General features: G+C 41.2%; 1 protein-coding gene across 1 annotated transcript; it reads left to right on the plus strand.

Annotated features, from left to right (window-relative positions):
* Positions 1 to 1467: 1467 nt before the first annotated feature.
* On the plus strand, positions 1468 to 23335 carry IL27RA (interleukin 27 receptor subunit alpha). The gene is made up of 15 exons (XM_070938211.1): positions 1468 to 1621; positions 3662 to 3783; positions 6630 to 6777; positions 7606 to 7772; positions 8515 to 8669; positions 9070 to 9223; positions 9625 to 9704; positions 11597 to 11792; positions 12623 to 12823; positions 13767 to 13868; positions 16096 to 16260; positions 18355 to 18483; positions 19744 to 19834; positions 19964 to 20078; positions 22386 to 23335. The coding sequence occupies exons 2-15, from the start codon at positions 3717 to 3719 to the stop codon at positions 22617 to 22619; spliced, it is 2004 nt and encodes a 667-aa protein (XP_070794312.1). The 5' UTR covers positions 1468 to 1621; positions 3662 to 3716; the 3' UTR covers positions 22620 to 23335.
* Positions 23336 to 27230: the final 3895 nt, after the last annotated feature.

The following is a 27230-nucleotide window of genomic DNA, read 5'->3' on the forward strand; positions in this document are numbered from 1 at the left end:
CATGGAATATGGTGTTCAGTTCTGGTCACCATGATACAAAAAAGATGCTGAGACCCTAGAAAGAGTATAGAGAAGAGCAAGAGAGATGACAAGGGGTCTGGAGGCCAAATCATATGATAAACAGTTAAGGGAATTAGGTATAACAAAGAGAAGGGTTAGGCAAGATATAATTGTCTTTCCGTGCTTGAGGGGCTGAGTGTCACAGAGAAGAGGGGGTCAACTTTTTCTCCAAAACAGGACAAGAAGCAATAGGCCGAAGTTCATCAGAGGGAGATCCAACCTGAAATTATGAAGGAATTTCCTGACAGAATAATTAATCAATGGCAGAGCTTGCTTCCTGGAGTTGTGGGTGTTTCATTACTGGAAGTTTTCAAGAAGAGATTGGGCAATCATTTGTTCAGGATGGTATTAGGTCTTGTGCCCTGGGCAGGGGTTTGTGACCAGAATACTTCCAGGGTCCCTTACAACCTTATGATTCTATGATTCAAGTCACGTATATCAAACTTTGTGTGTGGGGGGTGGAAGACTAGAGAACTAACAACTAAAGCTAACAGACAACAACTTGTCCTTCCAATAACGTTTTTCCCCAGTTAAAAATGGGAGACCCAGTTCATTCTTGCAACCAAATGGAGAAAAATAAGCAGGGACAGTAACTCATGCATAAATGCAGCGGATATACTCCTATGCAAGATCCTTATTGATACATCCAAATATCGGGAGGAATTGATTTAATTGCAGCGAATAGACATAAATATATCTCCTACCTCTATTGAGATATCAAGAACAGAGCACTGAATCCGGCTAACACAGGGCAGGCCGTTTATTTCTTACATCAGATCACCATCTCATGCCTCCAAAGCTGGAAATTATGGCAACTAATAAAGGGGAGAGGAAGAGCGAGGGAATCTGCATCCAGTCACCGGAGAGTAACTTTGAATAGCGTGTGACAAAGGAGGGTCGGGGACGGGTCCCCGCGAGTATTGGCCCTTATTTTCTTCGTGTAACAGCTGTTAGCCGGTTATATTTGCTTAATGACAAAAGCAATATTATTGCCCTTTGCGCAGTTGCTGGGACGGGGTGAAGTCGGTCTGCCCTCGAAAGGCGCCGCCTCCGGTTGCTCTAATGATCTGTCCTGCGGTCTCCGGCATCCCGAGCCTAAAGTCCCAGAGCGTGAGTCATCCCGCCGCCTGTGCGGCTTCTCGTCAGCCGTCCCAGTTCCTCTTTTTACGCCGGTCTCGCGTTCCTCCTTTTCGGTCTTTGGGAAGCGTGCAGGGTGAAGGCAGGCAGCTTCCTCTTTCGTCTCAACCCTGGGTGATCAACAAGATCTGCATCAGAAGAGGAAATGGAAATCATCTGAGAGACGTGGGCTCCTCTTTCGGAAGCAGCGGGCGCCCCTCTACACTCTCCCTCCCCTCCCCTCCCCTCCTCCCCTCCCTTCCCGCGTCGCTGGGCCGAGGGCGGAGCAAGCGCGGCGCGCGGCGTTCACGGTCAGGGACCGACGTGGGTAGCTTCACATGCCTCGCACGGCTCTCTCCGGAAAGAGTTGAGTCAAGCCGCGACTGTTTTTTTCTTTGCGGTGCTGGGAACCATTCGGGATGGGGAGCGCTGGCAGCTGATGGTGGTAAGTGAGCCAACAGGGGTGGGGGTGGGCGGGAGCTCCTTCTCCCTTGGAGGAGAAATTGCTTGGGATTTTCTGCATGCTCTGAGTGGGAGCGAGGTCCCAGTTTTTCCGCTTTCCCTCGGGTCTTCCCAAGCAATTGGGAACTTTCCTTGGGCGAATCTTTTCCGCTTAAAGTTAGCTTCCGATGAATGGCTTCAAGGAAAGGGACTGTTTGGAGTTACTAAGTGCAAGTGGGAACGAGAGCCAGAGAGCAGAAACCTCTAGGAAACCCCAGTATTGTCACACGCGGAATGGGGTGATGACAAAGGAGCGGGGTGGGGGGGGGGAGAGTTTCATTGTGGGACCTCCTCTCTGTATTCGTATATTGTATGATTTATGCGATCTCCGGTCCGGACGTTGATTTTTCTAGCTGGAAGGCATTTACAGCAATTAGCAATTAGCACGCAGCATTGGAGCCAGATGAACTGAGGGTTGCAGCGCTGCCTCAGGATATCCGTAGAGGCTGCTTCGAATGTACACAAAGGCAATAGGGAAGATCGCGCTATTCCTTCAGAAGAAAGTAAATCCGCAGATGTTACATCCGCCAATTGTCTGCCTTGCCTGTCTGCTAGGAGAGATTCTCAAGTCAGTTCGATTTGAACTGTTCTGGAAAAGTCCACATCCCATCCCGAAACAGATTCCTGGCACTCTTTTTTCCCGTTCTTTCTTTTATTAGCCTTGTAAGTTGCCCTGTGATTTTTAGGCATTTCATACATAAGGAATACATCCTATCAACCAGTTTCTCAAATCCAGATCTAGATTATGTTCCCATCCTATTCAAGAAAGTATTGAAGAGGTGACTATTCTCCCAGGCTATGGGGCAGATTGATCGGTTGAGCCCCTTTTGAATGGTGGTTTTGTTTATGTCTTTGGGCGGCTTATGAACTCTTTTCATTACTTTTTCAGCATGGTCAGAAGTTGGGTAATCTCTAAATTGATTAAATAAATAAAATATTTTATCTGCATTCTAGCAGCAGTGCAAAGACTCTATAAAGTGCTTCATGCAACATGCTTAAATTATAAATCAGTTTAAAAATGACTGGTTTACATAATATGGTGAAAAGAACTACAGCTTAACATTATGTGAATAAGGCAGATAGCACAGTCAGAGAAATGGCCTGGGGAAACTTCATGTATCTACTCCATACGTAACTAACTAATGCACAGCTGCTTTCCCTATATTTTCCTGAATAATCCAGTGGTGTTGGGTTAATATTTCACATTATTTGCTTTGATTGACTTAGTTCAAGGGTCTGCAACCTTAAACACTCAAAGAGCCATTTGGACCCATTTCCCACAGAAAAGAAAACATTGGGAGCCACAAAACCCTACCCGTGCCTGACTATTTCTTGAGTGGCCACAAAACTAGCATATGTAGTTGAATTAAATGTTCCGTTTTCTTCTGAAACTTTTCTTTTCTTGGATTTATCCATGGTTGGCCTACCAGGGGTTGAAAAGCTCAATAAATCGCATGCTGGCGAGTGTCGCACATTGGCATTTGTAACACATACTTTGAGCGACAGGGAGCTGCAGTAGAGGGGTGAAAGAGCCATATGCGGCTCCAGAGCCGCAGGTTGCTGACCCCTGACTTAGTTGGATTCACAAACTGTGCTATTAAGATTTGTAAACCAATCTAATGTATAAACTTAGTCTATTGAAATTTATTCTAATAGCTGTAGAATGGATAAAATGGTGAGCCCACTGATAGTTTATTATAGAGTTTTATAATAAGAGTTTTCACCCAGCATGCGTGAAATTCTAGGGAACCATTCTTATTTCCCCCACTGCTTATCTTTTGAACAATATACGGTAGCTTTTCAATCCTTGTAGCATATTGCCAACAATGAGCGTCACAATAGTTTTCCAACCCCTTCCTTCCTTCCCAACTTACCTTCCCAACCTTTGCTCAACCCTCAAACTCTTTGGGTTTGAAAATGTTTTATTTTCTGCTCTGTTAATTTAATAACTTCAAGATGGAATAATTTTCTTTTAATGTTGCAGAGGCTGAGCATTTCTCCAGGTGCTTCTCCATCATATCTCTAATTGAGTTGGCATCATGAGAAGCAGATGGAATGTTGCAGGGTTGCTACTTCTAGTCTTCAAGATCTCGGGGCTGAAAAACGGTAAAAGGGAAATTGCTTTGCTTCAATAGCTGTGTTTCCAAAAAACCTCATGCATGCTCTTGAAGAAAGACAGTATTCTTGGCTGTTAACTACAGTTAATGAACATGTGTGCTGAACCATTTTTAACTTTTGTGTACTTCTTTTTAACTGAGGGTTTAAGCCATATCCCATTTTGGATCTCTTTAACTTAGGCACCATGTCTCAGATCTGGGATCTGAGACTGCAGCCATTTAGGGCTCCAATGGTAAGAGAATTCAGTTACTTGCGATTAGGGATCTTGATGGATTTGTGGAGCTGTATCTTTAGCTCTCTGTCTGCTAAGGAGAAGCAATCAGGCCAGACATGGTTGCATAACTTCAAGAAAACAACAAGGAGGAGGAGGAGGACTGTCAAATGTGCGTAGACCTGCACTTAGTGGCGACGGCTGCTGTCGTTGGTGTCACCTTCTTGTCCTTTTTGCTCTGTAAAACCCACACAGGAAATCTTTCAAGAGCCCAGAACAGGCCTTCAAAGTAGTAGTGAAGCAAGGGAAACATTTTCAATACATTGACCTTTATCTTGCTTTCTCATTGAATGATGGCAAAACTATATTGAGGGTTCATGTTTGGAATAACTGGAAAAGATAACCTTGGGAATAAAGTCTTATGTCTTAGGGTTGAAAGTCCGGGAAAGGACATTTGGTCTGTTGATAATTGGAAAAAAGTAGAGAAGGCAGGGATTAGCAAAGGGTATGTTCTAACTATATTCATCCAACTTCAGTTTGCTCTGAACGTGTTCTAAATGTTCTTTAAATGAACACATTATTTTTCATTCTCAGTAATACCCTGAAAGGGATTGAACAATAACCTTGACCTCTAGAGGCCTCCCTCCTTCTGACAACTAAAAATTGGTAGCAAAATTTCATAATTTTTCAGAATTTGAATGAAGACAACACATTTGCATTATATTTAAATAGGTTTAGTGCTATTCTTAAAAAGAGGGAACACAAATTCTGGTCCCATCCTTTGTGATGTGCTGCAGCAATTCCTCTCCTGATAATAAATATGGCATACAGCCTTAAATGTTTATACCTTGATATCTTCCTGTGATGGTAGTTTATAAGTGTGCATATGACGAGCTGCTTCTACTGTTTGTACTGATTGTCCTAATCAATCCCATTTGCAGTTCTTGACTGTGTAATCCCTTCATCTATTTTGAATGATCATAATCATAATCCTAGTACTTGGATGACAAATAACACACATGAACATTCATTAAGTTTAAAATTGATGTTTCTATCTAACAAAACAGATAAAAGATAACAGGGACTCTCAGCAATTTGGGGCCATTTAGGTGTATTGTTCATTGCAAGATCCCATCAGATGCAAACACAACTCAATTGTGTTTAGAACATTCAGTCCGTATAGATTCATTATCTTTGGATCACTCTATATGGTAGATGTATGCAGCATAGGTATGCTCACTTTTGCTACAGCAGTGGAAATTTATCAGGTGAGAGTAGGTCTTAATTCAACCAGATCTTTAGCTTTCTCAGCTGTGTGCACAATTTCTTTCCTGGGGTAGCCCAAAAATGCCAACTTGTTCTAACAGTAGGTCTACTTAGCCACTTATTCTCAAATGAGAATAAGGAGGGCACTTGTTCCTCCTATGTTTTCATTATAGGCATGTTGGATTCTTTTTTCTTATGTCTTTGATTATAAATAGTGCTATAAATAAATAGTGAACTTTTTTATTTGCTGCTGTTGGAGTGTCACCAGGGAGATTCCTGGAGACATCTGACCATTGGCCCTCAGTTGCTAGTGGCTAATTGGTAAAATGACTTTCAGGACAGGCAGCTGTTGAAGCAATAGCAGGTCAGGAAACTCCATACTGTTTCCAACCTATTGCATCCACTTCTGGGATCTTTTCTCCCAAGTCTGTCTTCTAGCTATGTTAGGATTGCAAGATACTCTCCAGGGATTTTTCAAGTTGTAGTCCTAATACAAAGATCAGACTTAGGGAAAGTTTGGTTAGGAGGATTCTGAAAATTATAGTTTTAATATCCTATACAGTAACTATATTCACACTATGCAATATGCTCACCTCAGTTAACTTGAATTAAGGTTTTCCCATGGTGCTAGGCAACATGTTCCCATATTCATCTGTTGGATATTAATTTGTTCAGACTAATATCTGTACTTTGCCAATCAGTTGCATGGGAAGCAGATCATGTAAATGAACAACTAGAGGAGGTTGTCCTTGACATACAAAATACAAAGTCATGCCCAATTTACTATCTTTTTTGCCACAGTTAAGTGAATCACTGCAGGTGTTAAGTGATTCACACAGTTGTTAAGTGAATCCAACTTCCCTCGTTGACTTGGCTTGTCAGAAGCCAACTGGAAAGGTCACCAATACAGTAGTAATCTTATGATCCTGGGATACTGCAACCATCATAAATACATGATGGTTGCCAAGCGCCCAAATTTTGATCATGTCATCATGGGGATGCTGTGATAGTCGTGTGATAAACGGTCATAAGTCACTTTTTTCAGTGCCTCTGTAACACTGAATGGTCACTCAATGAACTGTTGTAAGTCAAGGACTACCTGTACTAACCTCCCTGTGCTGTTTATTGCCCTGCCATCAGGACAAATCTAGTTCTTGAGTAATCACCATCTCAAGGTTTGGTCTGTTTGATTTTGTAATTTGAGGCCAACAATTTGTACATATCTTGCAAAATTGTTTCAATGAAAAAATAATGTAAAAACGTGTAACTTCCATGCAGTTATAATCCCTTCCTATGAAACCTGTCTTCAACCGCTATAATTTGGAATGCTGATTTGTGATTTTTGCTCTGTTTGCAGGTGATCCAGATGCCACTATGGGTCTACAGTGTTTACAACCATTTCTCAGCAACTTTGTGAACTGCAGCTGGTTGCCCTGGGAATCTCAAAATGCTAACACCACCTATGTCCTTCACTATCAGAGCCTAAAATTGGGCAAAGTGCTGCTGTTAGTGAGCCTTTATATTGATTTATAGTACAAATAGCCAAATTAATAAGCCATTGTCTTTTTCAACCAGAGCCTCCTGTGTTGGCCAGTGTAATCTATTGGCTAAATGACTTTATTTAGGAAGTATAGGGAATTGCAGAGAGTAAAAGAATAACCTATTAGGATTTTATAGTGAATGAATGAAGGTTTTGGTCTAGAAGGGCCAATATTGGAGAAGTGTGGGATATTAAGAAAAAATAATGCAAGAATTATCTTTGTCAGTTGATCTGAGTGGACTGGGAGCTCTGAACAGAGGTTTTTAGAAGGGCACATAGGAGCTACCATCATAAATAGCAAGTGTCAGAAGTCTTTTCATTAAAGCCAAGACACACTGGAGAATGTAAGAACCTTGAATACGAAATTTAAATTGTTTGTAGATGTTTAGTGCACAGAAATAAGGAAGAATCCTTTCTAAATCATGATTGTGCTTTAAAAGCTTGTGTTTAATATTTAGCTGGTTTAGGTTTTCTTTCTTTAAAAATTAAAAGTTCCATGTAGAATCATTTCTGACACCAGGCAAAATCTGCAGTTTTGCAATGATTAAAAGGCAGAGATGTTTGGAAGTCAAGAAGAATAATTTAAAAAGGGCTTAGAGGGGAATAGGCAAACAGTTCTGTGGTTATCTATTTGGTGTTCATTATTATAATAAAATGGCTTTGTGCCTATTTGCAAGTCTTGAAATATGCCTGCTTGGGCAGGATAGCTGGATGGATAAGGAATAGCAAATGTTTAGTTTCCATTTATATAAACTACTATTAGATATATCTGTGCATCCTTATTTTTCTGAAGATCCCTTAACCAGGTGCATTCCGTGGTAGCCCAGATGGGACAGAACTGGCTGGTTATTGAACGAAGGAGCCTGACACATGGAGACAAATACAGTGTCTGGATGGAAGTTCGCAGTGTAGATGGGATTGCTCTCTCCAAGAAATTAAACTTCAGCCTGGACGAAATAGGTTAGAGAAACTAAATTAGAGAGCCGGAATGCTTTGAGAATTAATCTGGGCAAACAATTTTTGCTTCAAAAAAGTGCCTTGCTTTTCTTGCTTATTTGTGCAGGCCAAGTGTTGGCCCCTTTGGCTATTGCCATTCTTCTCATCAGTATTGACACTGATGCTCATGCTTATCTCTGCAGTCCCCTCAGGTCAGTCAGTTGGGTCTATAGGTTAACATTTTAAATTGTTTACCTTCTGAGGAATTGCATGGGGCATTTCAGATAGTAGACCTCTGTTTAACTGTGGAAGCTCAAGACTGGGTCCCAACCATAAGAAGGATTGGATTTACAATAGGACAGATACCTTAGTCTACAGATATCTTGACTAACTTCACACATTTTGAAAAGCTATGACACACTTGGCTTGCTTGTGAATTTAGAGTAATGTGAAAACCTGGTCAGTTATGGCTTATTCAATAAACCATTGAGATGATGAGAGAGCCATGCCTCTCTTATGCATTGTGCTAAACCAAGGTTTTGGTTTGTTGAATATGCCAAAATAGCCCTACCCACATCACTAATCCACCATCCATAATTTCAATGAAACTATGCTCAATGCACACTGCTCAATGAAAAATAAACCAGCCATATTTTGGTTTAGTGCAAAGTGTGTGTGTAGATCAATGCTTTTATCACTAGGTATGGCAGTCAGGAGTAAAGCTGAGTGATGCGGCGTATGAGTAAGCTCTTCCCTCATTTTTCAGTGAAGCCCTGTCCTCCTGAACTGGATCATGTGGAACTGGATTCCACTGAAGCCATAGTGACATGGAAGAACCCTCGCTGGTCTGAATTGCATAGTGACCAACCTCTCACTTATGCTATTCGATATAAGGCATCTATAGACCATGAATGGACCTATGTGAGTCTCTCTTGCATTTGTGACCTGTTTTGTATATGTATTGCTTTTCTTTCCCATTGTATCAGTTGTGACTTCCTGTTGAATATCCATTCCATTGAACTACAGCTGGCTTTGTCTAGGATTTCAACCAACTGAAGGCAGTTTCCTGGAGGCCCGTCCCAAATTCTTGCTCTAGCTATTATATGTTAATTTATGTCCCAGTAGTAAACATGATATGGATCTGTGTCCAGCATGCTCTCCTGTTCTCATTATGTAATATTAGACTTGCTACAATTCTGGTGGAAATTTAGATGGAGGGTTTTTGAAATTTTTGTTTTGACTTGGATCACTTTGAGTGACCTTGCAAAATGGATGGATAGAATGTTAATATCATTACAATGTGAGTATGTTCCATTCCCAGCTGCAGGAGACTCATCTAGACCAAGAGAACCATGAATTCTGTGACCTGAAACCATTCACCTGCTATGAGGTGCAGGTACGGTGCATGCCAGAAAATAAAAAAGACTTTTGGAGTGAATGGAGTTCTTCCAAACCCTTCTGTACCTTTGAGGCTGGTAGGTACAGCTGTGGACGAAGCAGAAATCCATGCAATCAAAACAGATTCAGTGGCACCTCAGCAGAAATCTGGTTGCTGTATACTTTTTCAAACACTTGTTTGTTGCATTCACACAATGGATTTTGAGACAAATAAATATACAACTAAAATATATAATTTTGAGATAAGTATTATCTACTGTAGATTTCCAATTTTCTGTTCAGTCTGTTGGGTTGATATTCATTGCCTACGAACAACTAGATCTGCATCCTTATACTTATTGGGATTTTTTTTTTTCATTTGTAACCATATTATGCAAAGTGTTCTGTTTTCAGTTGTTTCGTACTTGTATTATTTGGGGGAAGACCTAATTGGTTGGCTAATCTTAATAATTATCTGGCTCTTTTCTGATTCCTTTAGCTCCTTTGGGTCAAGTTGATGTGTGGCAAAAAGAGTGTGTTTCTGACTGCCAGAATGAAAGCCGCTTGTTGCTGTGGAAGGTGAGCTGGATCCTGTTTCTTATCATATAGAATTTGTTCTCTGTGGGGTTATAGGGCAAGGCAGGGTTTTTAGAGCCAGATGAGAATTTGGGTAGAAGAATTTTGAGGCAAAGCATGAATGACCCAAAGGGGTGAAAATACAATAGTTTAAAGAAACCAAATCTCTACAAGGATGACATCAATGACTGGACTAAAGCCAAATTTGCCAAGGAAGAAAGATAAACATCTTTTCTCATTTTGACTAGAGATACAAGAAAGAATTTGGAAAAGAAAAACAATTGTAAAACAAAAAGGAAGTCTATTTAGATACTTAATATTTAGATAGTAAGATATTAAGATATTAATATTTAGATACAAAAAGGAAATCTACTTAGATACTTTAATGTTTGTAAAAACTGAAACTGTTCTATATGGGTAGAATATATCTTTGCTGCAAATTTGAAAGTAGTTAGACTTTAATACATGAAGAGAAATGCTTCAAATGCTTCAAATCTATTAACTGTCAGGAGCTGTCAAATAAGAACAAGATAAATGTGCTTAGGATTCATTCTAATAAAACAGACAGAATGATGATTCAGTAATAAGCTTAGCAATTGTGGTTTTCAAAATATACTTTTCATAGACTTGAATCTAATTTAGCCCAAAATGTGCATCCCAGGATACCAGATTTCATTTGAGAAGTGCAAACCAAAAGTTAGTACTAATAATCCCAAATTGACTTGAACATTCTGTAAAATATATGGGGAAGAAATAACAGTAGTACAATCTTGTCCTGGAACATCTATGATAACTTCCATATTATCAGGCTAGCATTTAATCTGGAGCTGAATGTTTCTCAAGCCTGTGCCTGCTTTCAAATTCCCTGCAGTATAAAACCAGTCAACTTGGTTCTACTTTGAAAATATTTTTTTTTTCATTGTAACGGTCAATATGCCCATGAGCAGCTGCTACCTTTTCTTCTTCCACTGGCAGTGAATTTAAAAAAAAAATCCCTCAAACAGTATGCAGTAAGTCTCATCCCCAGTTTTTTTCCCCTCCCTTCAGTAAAATTAAGTTACAAAAGACTAGAAATTCAATATAAGTAGACAGCTAATCAAAGTGTTTATCAACTGGAACATTTTCTGGACTGACCTGCGAATTGCCCTCATGTGCATAAATTTCTTCTCTCATTTCTTCCCCCCCAAAGCATCTACTGGGTGACACTAGCAAAAACTAGGTCTCTTTTACAACTCCTGCCTGGCCAGTTACTTCTGCTTTGTATCCTCTCCCTCTTTGGGGGCAGCTGGACTTCCCTGGGGCCCAAGAGTAGCTTCTCACCTGAGAGAGATACAAGTGGTCAGGGTGAGGAAGGAGGAAGTAGAGAGTGAAAAAAAGTCACTCTTTTTTTTCTTGCTTGGTCCTTTTAGTGAAAAACGTTGAAGCACTTCAGGATGTCTTTTCAGCCTTTCTTGGTTAAATGTCTTTCACTTGATAGCTTCCTGCTTTTTGGAAGAAACGAGGAAGAAGTTCATATTTTATACATGTTTTCTTAACATATCACTTTCTTGCCAAAACAAGTGCAGACAGTTATTTGTTAAGTTTTAATTTTTGTACTGTCATGCTTCTTCTCAATGGTACAGACTCTTCTGTTGATCCAGTTTTGACTGGAATTGCTTATGACCAGTACCTGTGGTATGTCTGGTTCAGGAGAAGCAGGGCGGCACAAGTGATTATGAATTGGGTTACTTCAGCCCAGTTTCCCTCCCTTCTCCCCTTCCTTCCTTCCTTCCTTCCTTCCTTCCTTCCTTCCTTCCTTCCTTCCCTCCCTCCCTCCCTCCCTCCCTCCCTCCCTCCCTCCCTCCCTCTCACCTTTTTCTTCACTCTGCTGAGGAATTCTGCTTCCCTTCTCACAGGTACTGGATCCAGAAGCAGCCCAGGGAAAGATCCTTGATTATGAAGTTATCTTCCAGGACCACAACAAAACACTCCACAGAATAAATTACAATTGCTGTCAGGCTTTGATCCCTATCAGTGCACAGTACATCTCAATAGCAGCCCGCAACTCTGTTAAGAAGACACTCTGGGCCAATCTCAGCTTGGAGAAAACAGGTGCACCTCCATATTATACTACAGGATTGAAACAGTTCTTTCTTGCCCTACTTCCTGCCTTTCTCAACTGATTCTTGAAGAAAAAATAGCTGGTGGCTTCCCTTCCCTTCCCTTCCCTTCCCTTCCCTTCCCTTCCCTTCCCTTCCCTCACAAAATATTCATTCCTGTTACCCTTTCTGTACTCCACCTTAAGAAAAGATCCTGATTTTGTATCAGGCAGTCAACCATTTTGATTCTCTAAATTTAGAAGTGAAATTCCCAGCTACATAACATCATCTAGTATACCTGGGCTAATCTCTAAATACTAAGAAGTCCTGGTTATATTTGGATGAGAAATCAGAAGAAAATCTGAGGGTGTGGTAAGACTGGAAATTCTCAAAATGTTACGCAGAAATGACTTTCGTATTGCTGCCAAGAAAACCACACAGATGTGTTAATGAGGTCATCTAGGGTTCAAACTTTGTGAAATCAAGTAGCATTTTTTTAGAGCTCAGGTGAGTTCCTCAGACAAACTGAACAACTTGAGAAGGACCTGTCAACATGGTGACATTCTTTCAAGTCAAGCTTGAGGCCTGGTGATGACATGAAAATCTCTGTGCAGTTTTCTTGACAATTGAGTAGTTTGCCATGACCTGTTTCTAAGGTTTGAGGGTTTCTTTTCAACTAATAGACTTCTATTCAAGTACTAACAAGGTCCAACCATGTTTATCTGAGATTGGCTGAGATCCAAGATATGCAATTAATGGGATTATTTTATGGCTATGTGTGGATAATAGCCAGAGCTCTGGGCAATCTCCTGCATAATGATGAGCTGTCTTTCCTTTTCGTAGAGCTCCCAGGCCCTGAGGAGGTGACAGTGGTGGCATTAGAAGGTTTGGGTCTCAACGTGACATGGAAGCCCAGCATCGACTCTCAATGGGTTCAGCCTCAGGAATACGTGGTGGAGTGGAGAAAAGAGATTGATGATAGTGCGGGAGAATTGCTAAACTGGACTCGCACACTTGGAAGCAGTACCAGCGTCCTATTGAGAGGTGAGATGTTCTATCTCATCTGCAGTAATATTATTTATTATGTAAACAACAGCTTTGGGAATTCCTCAGTAGCTTCAGAACTCTGGAAAATAGGAGGAAATGTAATACATACTCTTTTTTCTCTGTGGGTGTGTTTGTGGCTGCCTCTTCCACTACCACTGACTGAAATTATGATCTCTGCAGCTGCTATTGTCATCCCCCCTCCCCCCCAAAAAAGCCTCATTTTGTTCCAGTGGAAGCTTCCCTTGGAAGCAGCAGCTATGAAGAAGCACGTGAGGTGGTAGGAAAGGGAGAGGTCTATAGCATTAGAGCTCCATCTTCTCCAGGCTACTCGAGTTTTGACAGAAGCATATAAATTGCTTCTTATATAATGAAAACCATGAAATTCTGCTGTTTGAATGCATGAACTTTATCTAGTTTGTCCTTCCATTTCTGCTAAGTAAACTGAGTAGAAGGGAATTGGGACCTTCTGGGACACGAGTGAATGTCGTCTGTTGAAAAAAGGGAGTGGGTGTCCTCTGGAAAAAGAGGTGCTGAAAGTTTTCCACCACTTCCTGGAGTCCCATGTTCTGTTTTGATTTCTTGCAGAAACAGGTTAAAGCAGACCCAGGTGACTTTTAGCTTTCACAGCTTTATATCTGTCTTCTGGATTGAGTACTGAAAGGAAGGCCTGCTTAGCTGTTAGCCTGCACCAAGACAAAAGCTGGCTGGCCATTGCCACTCGCTAAGGTTTATACAGCAAATCAATAAATAAAAGAATAACAGAGTTAGATGGGACCTGGGAGATCTTCTGGTCCAACTCCCTGCTCAGGCAGGAAACCCAATACCATTTCAGCCAAATGGTCGTCCAATCTCTTCTTAAAAGCTTCCAGCGTTGGAACACCCAAAACTTCCGGCGGCAAGTTGTTAGTTTCCTAAACCTTGTTTTTTTCTTCCACTTTAGCCAACTTCAGTTCAAAGGTACCATACCTTGTGCGTGTGTATGGTCTGTATGCTCATGGGAGAACTGCCTCAGACTCTGTACGCGCCTACTTCAAAGAAGAAGGTAATCCCCAGGGTGCACAGGAGGGAGTGTGGTTACCAGTGGAGCCAGAATTTCCCCTTTGATCTTTAGAGATTTCAGGTGAATTTTCCTCCCTGCATTCTTGTAACTTTCAATACCACAGCCACCTCTGCCCTGCTGAGGTTGGGTGTTGATTAGCATCCTCTTTGAGCCAGAATTGATGATCTTTGCTACTCTAAAAAAACAAGCTGAAGTATGAAGCGCCATCTTTAATTAATTTAGTACAGCTAACTCCAGCAGCAAAAGAAATTTGCACGCAAGAATAAACTTTATAACTGAATTCAAACACTCTGCAGATCTGTATAGAAAACAAGCTATGGTTTGTTAGGTAAGCCAAAACTGATTGGGTTCATGCTTTATTGTTATTTACATGTCACTTCACATTTATGCCTTTCCTGAAGTAGCTTACAACAGTAGTGTGAAAACAGTGCTGTAAATAAAATCTGTTTAAAAAACCAGTTTCGGTTGGAGTTAATGGCTGTGGCTGCTTAGTATAAAAAGATGTGTTTTTAGAGAGGATTGGAAACATGCAAGTGTGGCCCTTTTATACTCTATAGATCAGGTTGTTCTACCAGATCCGTGCCACAAAAGCAGAGGGCCACCTCCAAATGACAGGAAACAGCAGGCAGAAAACCACAGCCTATCAAGGCTTCTCTTAAAGTGACGGCTTTTCCGCAGAGCTGATAGAAAGATACTGTTTTTCATTTTTTCAGCTAAGTAAGTCACAGTCTTAGAACAAATTTATTTAGGTTTCTTTCTTTAGCTTTTTTTTTGCCCAAGAGAAAATACCCCCCAAGGTCATTGGAAAGGAGGGGTTGGGGGAGAGGACGTGTATTTAAAAAGTTAAGATGGCAGCTGTGTCTATGTGATTGATGCGCTGCTCCTTTGTATGTGCGTGAACAATGTTGATACAGTTACAAAAGAGCTGGGGCTTCAGTTATCTAAAATAGAGAACTTAGGCACTGAGAGACTTAAGGCTAGACAGTTGGTTTGGGTAGTCCTTAACGCATAACCAATTGCTTAGTGACAATTCAAATTTGTGACAGATGTCTCCAGAGCTTCTTACGACCTGATTTCAAAATTCTAACTGCTTCCCCTCCTGCAGTCTCATGATTGCATTTTGGGTGCTTAGCAAACAGCTGCTGCCAGGCAAGGGAGGGTGCAAACAAATTACCAGAGTAACTTGCAACGTTCCCTGGCATCTTCCACTGATTTTGCTTGTGGGAAGCCAGCAGGGAAGGTTGCAAATGGCGATCACATAACTGTAAGGCACCGTAAGGCACCTCATAAGAGTGAGCCGGTTGCCAAGTGCCCAGAACTTCAGGGACCGATTGTAAATCTCCTTTTTCAGCACTGTCATAACTTCAAATAGTCACTGAACAAGTGGTCATTAAGCAAGGACTACCTGTTTTAAGGTGCATCAGCTGTTGCACAATCATTTAAAGAATTTGGTCTTCATTTCCTCTCAGAAGACCATCACTTCCAGGGTTTGCCTATCTCCTGGAGAGAGGCTGTTCTATGTGTACCATAGTGGAAAAACGTTATTTTTTCATGTGAACTAGGAATTTTGGAAAAGAAGGCTGTATCTATTATATAGAACCGTGATGCCGAACCTATGGCATGCGTGCCACAGCTGGCACACAGAGCCCTCTTGGCAGTCACGCGAGCCGTCGCCCAGCTCAGCTCCACCATGCATGCATGCATGCATGCACGTCTCCCGCCAGCCAGCTGATTTTTGGGTCTCTGCTGTGCCGGGGGCGGGGTGCATGCGGGACACACATGTGCATGCACGGGGGGTCATGGGTGGGTGGTCACATGTGCATGTGGGGGGTGGGGGGAGCGCAGGGGGTGCAGCACACACCCCTGCGGCCATGTTTGGTTCCAGGAGGTGACAGGGAGGCCTACTAGGCCCAAAACGGGGCAGGGGGTTGTGTGTGCATGCATGGGGGGGGCAGGGGCCACACGCACATGCACGGGGGAGCGCGGAGTTGTGTGCACATGCACAGGGGGCAAGGCATGGGGGGGTGTCACGTGCTCGTGCTGATGATGTCCTTTGGACCTATTGGCCTATGGAACATGACTTTTGGTATATCTTCTGTAGTGTGGTAGGTAATGCAATGTGTCCTTGTTACAGTATGGAGATGAACTGTAAGCTTTGCTCGTATACCGATCCGGTTCACAGCCTCTAATTCCTCCTTTGCTTTTCCAGTACCATCAGCTGGCCCTGAAGGACTGCAAGACAGAAGACTTTCGTCCACTGCCACTTCCATCTCTTGGAAGGAGATTCCCTTGGCAGACCGCAATGGACATATCATACACTATACACTTTACCTGAAACATCTCCATCCAGACATCCTTATGGTTCACGCACCCAGTGAGTGAGATTCTAAGTCAGCCTAAACATAATTGAGGAGGAAGGCATGGGTCCTCCTAAAATTACCTCTCTTAATTACAATCCTCTGCATCAGCTCTCTCCTCTGGTGTCCTCCAGATGGTTGGATTATTCCCTTCAGTCCCATATTAAATGGAGATAATTCATTACTTCTCAAGGGCATTGGTTTGACACTAGGTGATATCTACAGGTTTTCTCTGGAAAGATCACTTAGGGAAGATGTACGAATCCAGAAATTTGTTGTAAAACTTTTGGGGAACAAATAGTCATAACAAGACATACCATATTTATCTACTCTCTTTATATAACAAAGTGGGGGGAGTCTGGTTCTTTAAGTAAAAAGCATATGTGAGTGGATATGTTCCTCCTTGTTTGGCTCGTCCTTTGCAGCCTAAAATATTTCTGGAAACCTAGGAGCAAAATCCCTTATATGAGATATAAAAAGGTATGAGAAGGAGCGTTTTTTTGACTCTGCTGCCCATCTTTTATGTGGAAATCAAACCCAAATTCCTCCATTAGATCCCCAAAATTACAAATTTGTATTTGCAGATTTCCAGTTGATACAATCCATACAGGTAGTCCTCAATTTATGGCTATTTGTTCAGCAATCTTTCAAACAAATGGTGGTTATGACTGGTCCTTGGAGTTCCTGCTACCCCAGCAATCTGCAATCCCATGATTACAATCTGGGAACTTGGCTACAGATCATACTTAGTTGCTGTTGCAGTTGCAGCATACCTCAGTTGCAGGATCACTATTTGCAACCTTCCCTAATGGCTTCTCCAGAAAGTCAATAGGGAACAGCAGGGAAGGTCGCAAGTCACTGAGATAAGTCTCCTTCATCCGCACACTCTTTCCCAGGCCTTCTGTGCTTGTGCCACACCAGCCATTCCTGCACTCCTGCATACCCTCCACGGCCCTTGTGCCTCCCTTAGACCTTCATTCATCCTTGCACATCCTCCCTGGCTCTTGCTGTGCCCCCTTCACACTCCTGCACACCCTTAGCACACCCTCCCTGGCCCTCAACGGGCCTCTCTTGCACACCCTTGCCATATCTTTCTCCTGCCCTTGTATATTACTTCACATCCCAACTCTTTCTGTTCCCCTCTTGCACTCTGGCACACCCACCCACACACAGACACACATCCTCCCTGAGCCTTGCCGCATCTCCCTTGCACCTTTACATACACCTTTGCACTCTCCTCCATCCAGTAGCAGCTACTTATATTTATTTATATTTCATGTTTTTAAAGTGCCCATCTTCCTTGGAGAGGGTTTCTGGGCAGTGTATAATATATTATAACTGATAAATTATATATATATATATATATATATATATATATATATATATATATATATATATATATATATATATATATAATATATATAATATATATATATAACCTAGGTTATATATATATATATATATATATATATATATATAGGTTATATATATATAACCTAACATTAAAATTAACTTACTGGCCTGCTGGTAAATCAACTGGGGCTTGCAACTTCCCTCTGGCTTCCCCACTGACTTGGTTGTAGGAAACTTGCAGGAAGTTGCCTCACCTAACCACCATGGGTTTCAGTTAACAATAGCAGCCAGGTCTTCAGGGATTGCCATCCCTAACCAGTGCGGTTGCCATTATGACCACATTGCTTAGCGATGGAAATTCCAGTTCCATTTGCCATCCTATGTTGATGGCTACCTGTACATTTCAGTGTGTGGCAACATAAAAAAACAATAAGAGTCAACACACATTTGTGAGGGTGAAGCATGCAGAGGTCTTGATTTCCTTATGCCTTATATTAAATGTGCATTGTAGAGCATTCTTTTCCAAAAGCTAAAACATCACTTTGGGAAAGATATAAGGGATTCCCTCTTTCTGTCTGTAAAGTGTAATAAACACAGTGTATTCTGTTCTTGTCTGGCGTAAATCTACTAGTTAAGCTAGAGAGGGTTCTGCAGTGTTTGTGAAAGTTATCCTCCACCAGAGAACTATGGATGATGGGTCCTGATTACCATCTGCCCAGGATATATACATATATATTGTTTTTTGTTTTACCTTACAGTTAGTGCTACGGAAAGAAATTACACTGTTTCAGATCTGGAGCCAGGAGCAACCTACCAAGTCTGGATGACTGGCTCTACATCAGCTGGAGAAGGTGTGGCTAGTGCCATGCATCACTTCAGTACATCAGGTAGGAGGGACTAGTTGAAGCCTTGTTCCTTAAACCAAACTGGTATATTAACAGGAGATAAGTATAGGAGCAAGAAAGATCGTGCTAAAACTAGCTGTGAAATCAATCACCTTAGCACAATTACGCTAAAGATTTTGATACCTTGATACCATTTTGCTACTAATTACAGGTCCTCAAACTACCACCGCTTGTTTAGTGACTCTTCAAAGTTGTGAGGGCACTGAATAAATGCCATGATTGGTCCTTGTTGTTTCAGCAGTCCCAGCATCTCTGTGGTCACATGATGGCAATTTGGGTGCTTGGCAACCACTTCACACTTATGATCAATTGCAGCATCCTGTGATCACATGTTCGCTATATGCAACCTTTCCTACGGCTTCCCCAGAAAGTCAGTGGGGAAGCTGGCAGGGAAGTTTGTAAGTCAGTGGGGCAAGTCTCCACCTTCCTCCAGCCCCTTTTGTCCTTGCACTGTGCCAGCCACTCTATGCGCTCTAGTACACCTTCCCCAACTTGTGCTGCACTCCAGTGCACTCAACCTATACCACTCCCTCTACCATTCCACACCCTCGTTTAGGTGATTTCAGCAGTATAAACAAACAATTCTGGATTCTTTCCATGTTGCAGTCACGTAAGGTCTTTGTTCAATGATGACAATGGAGATTGCTGGGATTGTGTTGCTAAGTGATGCAGACGCATGGCATTGTACTTTATGACTGCTTCACTTGGGGGTATTTTTTGAAACCCTGATATTGTGATAAGAGATTCCAGGCCCAATTATTGTTGTTATATGTGGACTACCTGTATCTACATACTTCTGGAATGGATCATAAACATTGCAGCTCCAGATTTGCATTAGATTACAATTCCCATCATTCACAAGTGTGACTGCATACTTTTAATGTATCATCGTCACCTGTAAGAACTGAGTCACCTTTTTTTGAAGTATTCCTTTTATTTTGTCCCATTAGAGCCAAGATTGCTCAGTTCTCCTTGTGGAAAAAATTAAAAGTAGTTCATACTCTTATGGTATTGGGGTAGCAGGGATTGAGCATGGTGAGTGAATGACAAGTTAGAGTTATTTACAATAGATGTTTTAATATTCTTGTAGTAGTTTATATTTTTTCAGAGGATGTTTTAAAGTTGATGTTTTTATCTTGGAACCATGGAACTTGTGAATTTTGGCATGAGATGGAATAGAGTTGGCAATGTATACATTTGATACAATAGTAAATGACAGTGTTGTCCTTAAATCTCTTGCAGTTTTTCATTGGCAGAACATTTTACTAGTTTTCTTACCTGTGGTAATCCTGCTTGTAATGGGTTCCATTATTGTGCTGTTGAAATATAGAAGGTAAGTGATGGAAGACAGAGATCCAGGCATACCATCTGTATGGATGGCTAACCTAAATTCTTTTACTGGTTGCCTAAATTCTGATTTAAATACCGTGCAAAGTGACCTCTGACATCTCTTGTTTTGTAGGCTAGTGGGCCTCTGCCAAAAGGTCCTGCCTCGGTGGTGTTGGGAGAAAATTCCAGATCCAAAACACAGTGGGATTGCTGTGGAGATGAATGAAGAGAGCACTGCACCAACCATGGTAAGAAGCAATTTAAAAAACTGCACGAGTTGTACCCCCTGCATTTGCAGGGGGTACAAAAGAGGAAGTACTGTATTGTCTTCTTTTTTTTTTTAATTTTTATTGAACTATATAATAATACAATTTAACAATTTTCAGTTTAGCGGTGTTCATAAATATATATAGATTATATACATGGTATTCCTTAATTCCTTAATTGTTATTGATATTTGCACCCTTTCTTATTCTACCTTTTACTTTTTTCTTCCATCCACTTATACCACGTTTCCCACACTGTGTAATATTCCGAGTTCTCTTTTTCATTTATCACATATGTTAACTTATTCATCTCGGCGCATTCTAATATTTTTCTAATTACATGTTCTTCCGGTGGTAGCCCTTTCTCTTTCCAATACTGTGCATATATTATTCTAGCAGTTGTAATGACATGCATAATTAGGTACCTCTTTTTTTCTCATATGCCCTTTTCAGTATACTCAGGAGAAAAGTTTCGGGTTCTAAATCAATATTTTCCTCTATTATTTCTTGAGTCCATCTTCGAATCATTTTCCAGAATTTCGTCGCTTTGAGGCATGTCCACCACATATGATAGAAAGTGCCTTGATGGTGACCGCATTTCCAACAGTTTGGGTTCGTGTTAGGGTAAATTTTTGCAATCCTAGTAGGGGCTAGATGCCACCTGTGTAGCATCTTATATTGGTTTTCCTTATATGCTACTGCCCTTGTCAATTTAAGGTTACTGTTCCAGATTGTTTCCCATTCATTTAGATTTATACTGTGTCCAATATTTTTAGCCCATGCAATCATTTGGTCTTTAACTACCTCTTTTACCCTATCATATTCAGATGGTTCTAATAAGAACTAAAGCTAAAACCTTAAACTAAAGTTTGCAGATTGAGGTTGTTTAAGTAGTAATTGGATGGACATAAAGTCCACACTAACTACCATATTTTTTGCACTATAAGATGCTTTGGACCATAATCTACCTAGCTTTTGGGGAGGAAAACAAAAAAAATTGCCTCCCAGCAATTTGCCTCTTTGCAGCAAACAGCAAACAGCCTGGTCAGTTTCAACACAGCCTGATTTAGCACGAGCAGCTGATTGGCGGTTGGATCGGCCTCCTGGAATACCGCCGATCAGCTGTTCCAGGCTGCGGGGATCGCCGCCACCCATCGCCGCCTCCGCACCCCATTTTTGGCCTCCGCGCACCCCATTTTTTGCCCTTATGCGTCCTGTTTTCGGCCTCTGCACGGCCCATTTTTAGCCTCTGTGTCCCATTTTTGGTCTGTTCCAGGTAATAGGGATTGCTGAGGCTGAGGCAGTGATGGGCGGTGGTGGCGATGGGTGGCGATGATGGGCGGCGATGGGTGATGGGCAGCCATGATCCCCGCAAGGAGGCAAATTGCTGGGAGGCAGAGGCCGAAGGGTGGGGGTTGTCAGGAGGCCGGGCTTTCAGCAAAATTTGCTCTATAAGATGCACAGACATTTCCACCCACTTTTTTTGGGGGGGGGTACATCTTACAGACCAAAAAATACGATACTTTGTGCATTTGACCAAGGCATTACTTTATGTAGATTTTAAAATTGTATTCCATTCATCTTCTGTGTGGATTACTGTGGATGGCTGGTCAAAACAGAATAGCATGCCTGTACATTGGACTAAAGATATTTGGTATTCTTGTCTTTTTTCTCTCTCTTTATTTGCCATATTTCTGAGCTTCAACACTGATTCATAGCTACACTTCGAAAATGCTTACAACTGAATCTGCAAATGTATTCTCAGAATTGGAAACTTTTCTTAAAGATGTAAGAGCATCAATCTCTAACCTCAGTCCCTTCAGATTTGCATTAGACTATAATTCCCATCATTCACAAATGTGACAAAATTTGAGAATGTTGGAAATTGGAGTTCAGCACATCTGAAGGGAACCAAATTGAGGAAAGATGTTGCAAAGAACAGGCTAAAGATTCCCCTTTCCCATAGATAGGATAGATCCATAGCTTGTTGGTGGGGGGGGGGTTGCTTATCCTAGCAGAAATGGTGGAAAAACATGTTTCCTTCATCCAGTATTTCTGCCATTTATTGAGAACTCTCAAAAGGGTTGTTCCAAAAGTGGGCTGCTTTGAAAACTATGCCAAGTTTGGTAAAGTTAAGGAGCTTGGAAATCTGAAAAATGGGAGTCAAATATTTAAGGTTAGAGGCTATGTTTTGACATCCTGAATGGGCTTTGCTGTTCCCTTACAGTAGGTTCACTTGCTGAGTTTGAGTTAAGGCTCCTTATGATTTTGCTGCATTTTTTTTTTCAGGAGGCCCTGACCAAGTGTTTGACCCAGTTTCCAGAAATTATGGACATTGTAGATATATCAGAAGAAATCCCTGAGCCTTCTCCTTCTCCTTCTCCACCACTACCAAGATCAACTGCCATGGTGATTTCTGGTTATGAAAAACGGTTTCTTCCTACTCAAGAGGAAATCCTGAATTGGATTGAGCAGGAAAGAAACAATTCTCCTTTTTCCGGATTAAGAGAAAGGGAGACATGATCTTTGGGTGTCATATGCTCAGCTCCTACTTCTGATCCAGCTGCAGATGCAACTTCTCTTGGAAGGAACATTCCTTGGGCTCGTCAAAAGGTCCTACTGTGCCTTTGGATCAAATGACTGAAATGTCTCTTAACATCATTTGATCTGCTTAAAACAAACAGGGCAATGAATTTAAGCCAGAGACTGCAGTGACCTGATCCAATCTCCAGGGTCTTCAAGATTCTCCTGGTGAGAGTCTTCTGATATCACTTCTGATCTTCAGCAAATCTCCAGAATATGGAGTTGGTACTTGTGTTGGATGATGGATCCTTTCTTCAAAGATGCCCAAATCAGACTCCCCCCCCCCAGGTGCTAGAAACAAGGTCTTTGTGACTATAGCCTAGCAGCTGTGAAATTCCCCAGGCTGGAACTGAGGAAACCTACTTTTTTTTTACTTTATACCAAGAAGGCCTGTAAAACTTTACTTTTTAAAGGGTAGGGTGATTCCCATCACCCAGAAGTTATAAACCATTTCAGTATAGTGGCTGAGGTGCTGGATTAACCACTGGGAGGCCATGAGTTCTGGTCCTCCTTAGGCTGGGTGATCAATCATTCTCTCAGTGCAACCCAGCTTACAGGGCAAATAAAAATAAACTTTAGGTGTGCACCTAAGGTGTACATTTTGAATTGACCAAAAATGAAGTTAAAAAAATTAATAAATATTTGTAATATTTGTATTTTGTAGTTCATAAATGTTTGTTTTAAAAAGTAGCAGCACATGCTCCTAAAGGATACATTGGGCTTAAGAAGCCCAATGCAGAAGCTATCTCGTGCGCACAGTTGTTTCCTTTGTACAGATGTTGTCTTGAGTGTTTTTCCATCATTCATTTTTCAACTTTTCAATCATTGCAATGTTAACGTCCATCTTCTTTTCCTGGCCATAGCAGCAAATCAAATACTGGAAAGCCATGCTTCTTCAAAGGAATTTTGTGGGCTGAAACGTCATCTTATGAAAGATCTTACTTTGTACCAAGAAGTACAAAGTAAGATGTATATAGTACAAAGTTGATGTATATCAACCGTGGAGTCTATGTGGAGCAGGAGGGGTTACAGCCCCACCATTTAGTTGGCAGGCGCATAGTTTGTTCTTTATGATTTCGTAAGGACATAGAGGCTTGCTAGATCAGATAGGTATCTCAACAAGACCAGTAAATTACAGATAGTAAGAAGCATGGAAACACTAATCTCCAATTCTTCTACAAGAATAGAGATCAGAGAGAGTCCTCCTTGGCTATCATGGTTGGTAGATGAATATCCACATATCCATTCAAGTGCACTGAACTGATCTTATTTCTAAAGCAAAATAATCATCACCAGTCATCCCACTTTTTGAAACTCAAAGAGTGTATCATGGATAGCCCAGGAAACAAACAAGTGGATCATAGAACAAATAGACTCAGCATTCTCTCTTGAGGCACACAAACGTCAAGGATCAGATTATCATACTTCACATTACTTCACATTAGTCTCAGCTAATTAGTCCACAGCTCTGGAGAAGGCTTTAATGCTGGGAAAAGTGGAAAGAAAGAGAAGAGGATAACCAGCAACAAGGTGGATGGACTCAGTTATAGTGGTGATGGGTGCACCTTTGGAACACCTGAAGGATCATTTTGGGGACAAATCCTCCTGGGAAAAATTATACCTGATCACTAAGAGTTGACACCCACATAATAACACATTATAATTCTCTTAACACCAAGAGGTTTAAACTGTAAGGGGTGGGTTTACATCAAACAAAAATCAAACACATAACGTTATGGTTTAATGTGATGTGTGAACCCAGGTTTTATTTCAGCAGTCATTCCTATTTTGCCATGCTCAGATAATCCCTGCATTTTTCTCTATTTTTGTAAGAACTAGCAGAGGTCTGGCTGAACACTATCTGCAAGTGGATACAATTTTACTTTGGTGTTTTTCTCTTTATGAAGTCTCACTTCTGTCTCCTTTGTAATCAATCTAATCTAAGAAAAACATGTAACAATTGTGATTTTTCCGGTATAGAGCTGTAATTTTGAACAGCATCTCCCTCTAGGGCAGTGCTGGCTGGGGGATTTTGGGAGTTGAAGTCCACCCATCTTCAAGCTACCAAGGTTGAGAAACACTGCTCTAGGGTGCTAGTAGGCCATAGACTATAGTAGAAAAGACAGTGAGAGAAGGTTCTTGAGTAGTTAATGAGGGAGAGAGTAAAATGGGATGCCCTCTTTAAAATTGGTCAAATCACAAGGTTTAGCGATACAAGAACTTCAATCAACCAATCAGAATAGAGCTGGCAGGGGCCTTGGAGGTCTTCTCGTCCAGCCTTCTGTTCGAGCAGGAGACCCTATACCAGAGATGGGTTTCAGCAGGTTCTGACCAGTTCTGGAGAACTGGTAGCGGAAATTTTGAGTAGTTTGGAGAACCGGTAGTAAAAATTGTGACTGGCCCCGCCCCATCTATTCTATGCCTCCCAAGTCCCAGCTGATCGGAAGGAAATGGGGATTTTGCAGTAACCTTCCCCTGCCACACCCGCCACACCACGCCCACCAAGCCACACCCACAGAACCAGTAGTAAACAATTTGAAACTCACCACTGCCCTATACCATTTCAGACAAGTGACTGTCCAAAAGAACAGTCACTTATCTGAAATACTAGAAGAACTTACAGAAGAACAAGTTATAAGGCAAGATGTCTGAGTAAGATATATCAGTACTGAAAAAGGCAAGCAATCATTTATTGCTGCTTACACCCAGGCATATTTCCATGCATCCTTTAAATATTTATTCTTTAAGCAAGAGTTCGGTAGCACTAACCAACGTTTTAAATGGTAGCAATATTTCCCTTGTCACCACTAGGAGGCAGGACAGTTCTAATATTTTGGATATTTTTTGGAAGTTGGTTATTTCCTAAAGGTTTTGTTGTTTCTTATAGTCTTCACTTTCAAGTTTATCTCATGGGTTCCATTCAGCATACTAAGATTATTCATTTGGCCTGCTTTTAAGATATAGACTTCTAGATGAGATTTACTGTTAAGCTGAAGTGGCACTAAATTTATACCCGATCCCCAGAAGAGTGGTAAATCTTCATTTCCAACCAGCTAACAGAGGTTGACTGTCTGCATTGCATTTCATTTCAGCCTACATCTCTGTTGCTTACTGGCTGCTTATCCCAAAGGTGCTTTTTCAGGAAGCAGCTGGGCTTTCTTGTTTTTTCTTTGAAGACATTTCGCTTCTCATCCAAGAAGCCTCTTCAGCTCTGACAGGATAGTGGGGAATGGAAGGATTTATATTACTTGCAGGCAGCTGGTCATTTGCGTTCTTTTAGAGGGTCCTTGAAGCACTTGGAGGTTTATCTGTGTCCTCGGGGTCACCTGAGTAGTGCTCCTGGTTCCTGTAGTCTGCAATTTTTCTCTGGAAATCCATTCCTACTCCCACACCATTCAAAGGGTTACCGACCCCTCGCATCCTGGACACAAATTGTTTCAACTCCTACCCTCAAAGCGACGCTACAGAGCACTGCACACCAGAACAACTAGACAAAAGAACAGTTTTTTCTCGAATGCCATCATTCTGCTAAACAAATAATTCCCTCAACACTGTCAAACTATTCACTTAGTTTGTATTGCTATTACTATTAATCTTCTCATCATTCCTATCACCCATCTCCTCCCACTTATGACTGTATGACTGTAACTTGTTGCTGTATCCTTACGATTTATATTGATTGTTTCCTAGTATGATTTGATTGCTTATTTGTACCCTATGACTATCATTAAGTGTTGTAGCTTATGATTCTTAACAAATGTATCTTTTATTTTATGTACACTGAGAGCATATGCACCAAAGACAAATTCCTTGTGTGTCAAGGAATACACTTTGCCAATAAAGAATTCTATTCTATTCTATTCTATTCTATTCTATTCTATTCTATTCTATTCTATTCTATTCTATTCTATTCTATTCTATTCTGGCTGCTTAGATGCTGTTCAGACTGATTTGGGGATTGAGTTGGATGCCTGTCAGAAACAGAGCCCAGTTTGAAATAACTGGACTTTCTCACCACCCACAGCTGAATGGCCCTGGAAGATAGTGCTCAAGGCTAGCAAAGAAAGATCTGCAACAGCTTTGAATGATCAAGAAGTGCTAGGCTAACCTCACTTAACTGCAATATGGTGAGACATGTTAACTAGCATCTGTGCCAAAGCTGATCTAGCTTGTTCCCTGTCAAAAGGGCAAAACACTACTTGGCATTTAAAAATCTGGTTATTGCTTTAGGTTGGCTCAGGTATAGGTTGGAGATGAGATGAAGGCAATATTTGGGTGGACCCCATTAAGTGGAGGGAGATGTTTTTCCTTCAGACAAGTGGTGTCTTTTTTACATTATATTGTTTTACTTTTGTGGAGACACCCAGAGTTATTCTGTCATTGGGCAGCCTAGAAATTAAATTAATTAGTCAATAACTGGCAGGGAATAGAAGGTTATTGACTCAATGTTGACTCCACAGTTAGGTGCAAGTGGGGAAATGCACGTAGATGTTATGAATGGTACATTTTTAAAATATAATTTCATTGAAACTTTTAAACAAGAAGGTAAAA

This window comes from Pituophis catenifer, unplaced genomic scaffold, assembly GCF_029215685.1.
Source record: "Pituophis catenifer annectens isolate HBS135680 unplaced genomic scaffold, rPitCat1.0.hap2 SCAF_2, whole genome shotgun sequence".
NCBI classification, from domain to species: Eukaryota; Metazoa; Chordata; class Lepidosauria; order Squamata; family Colubridae; genus Pituophis; species Pituophis catenifer.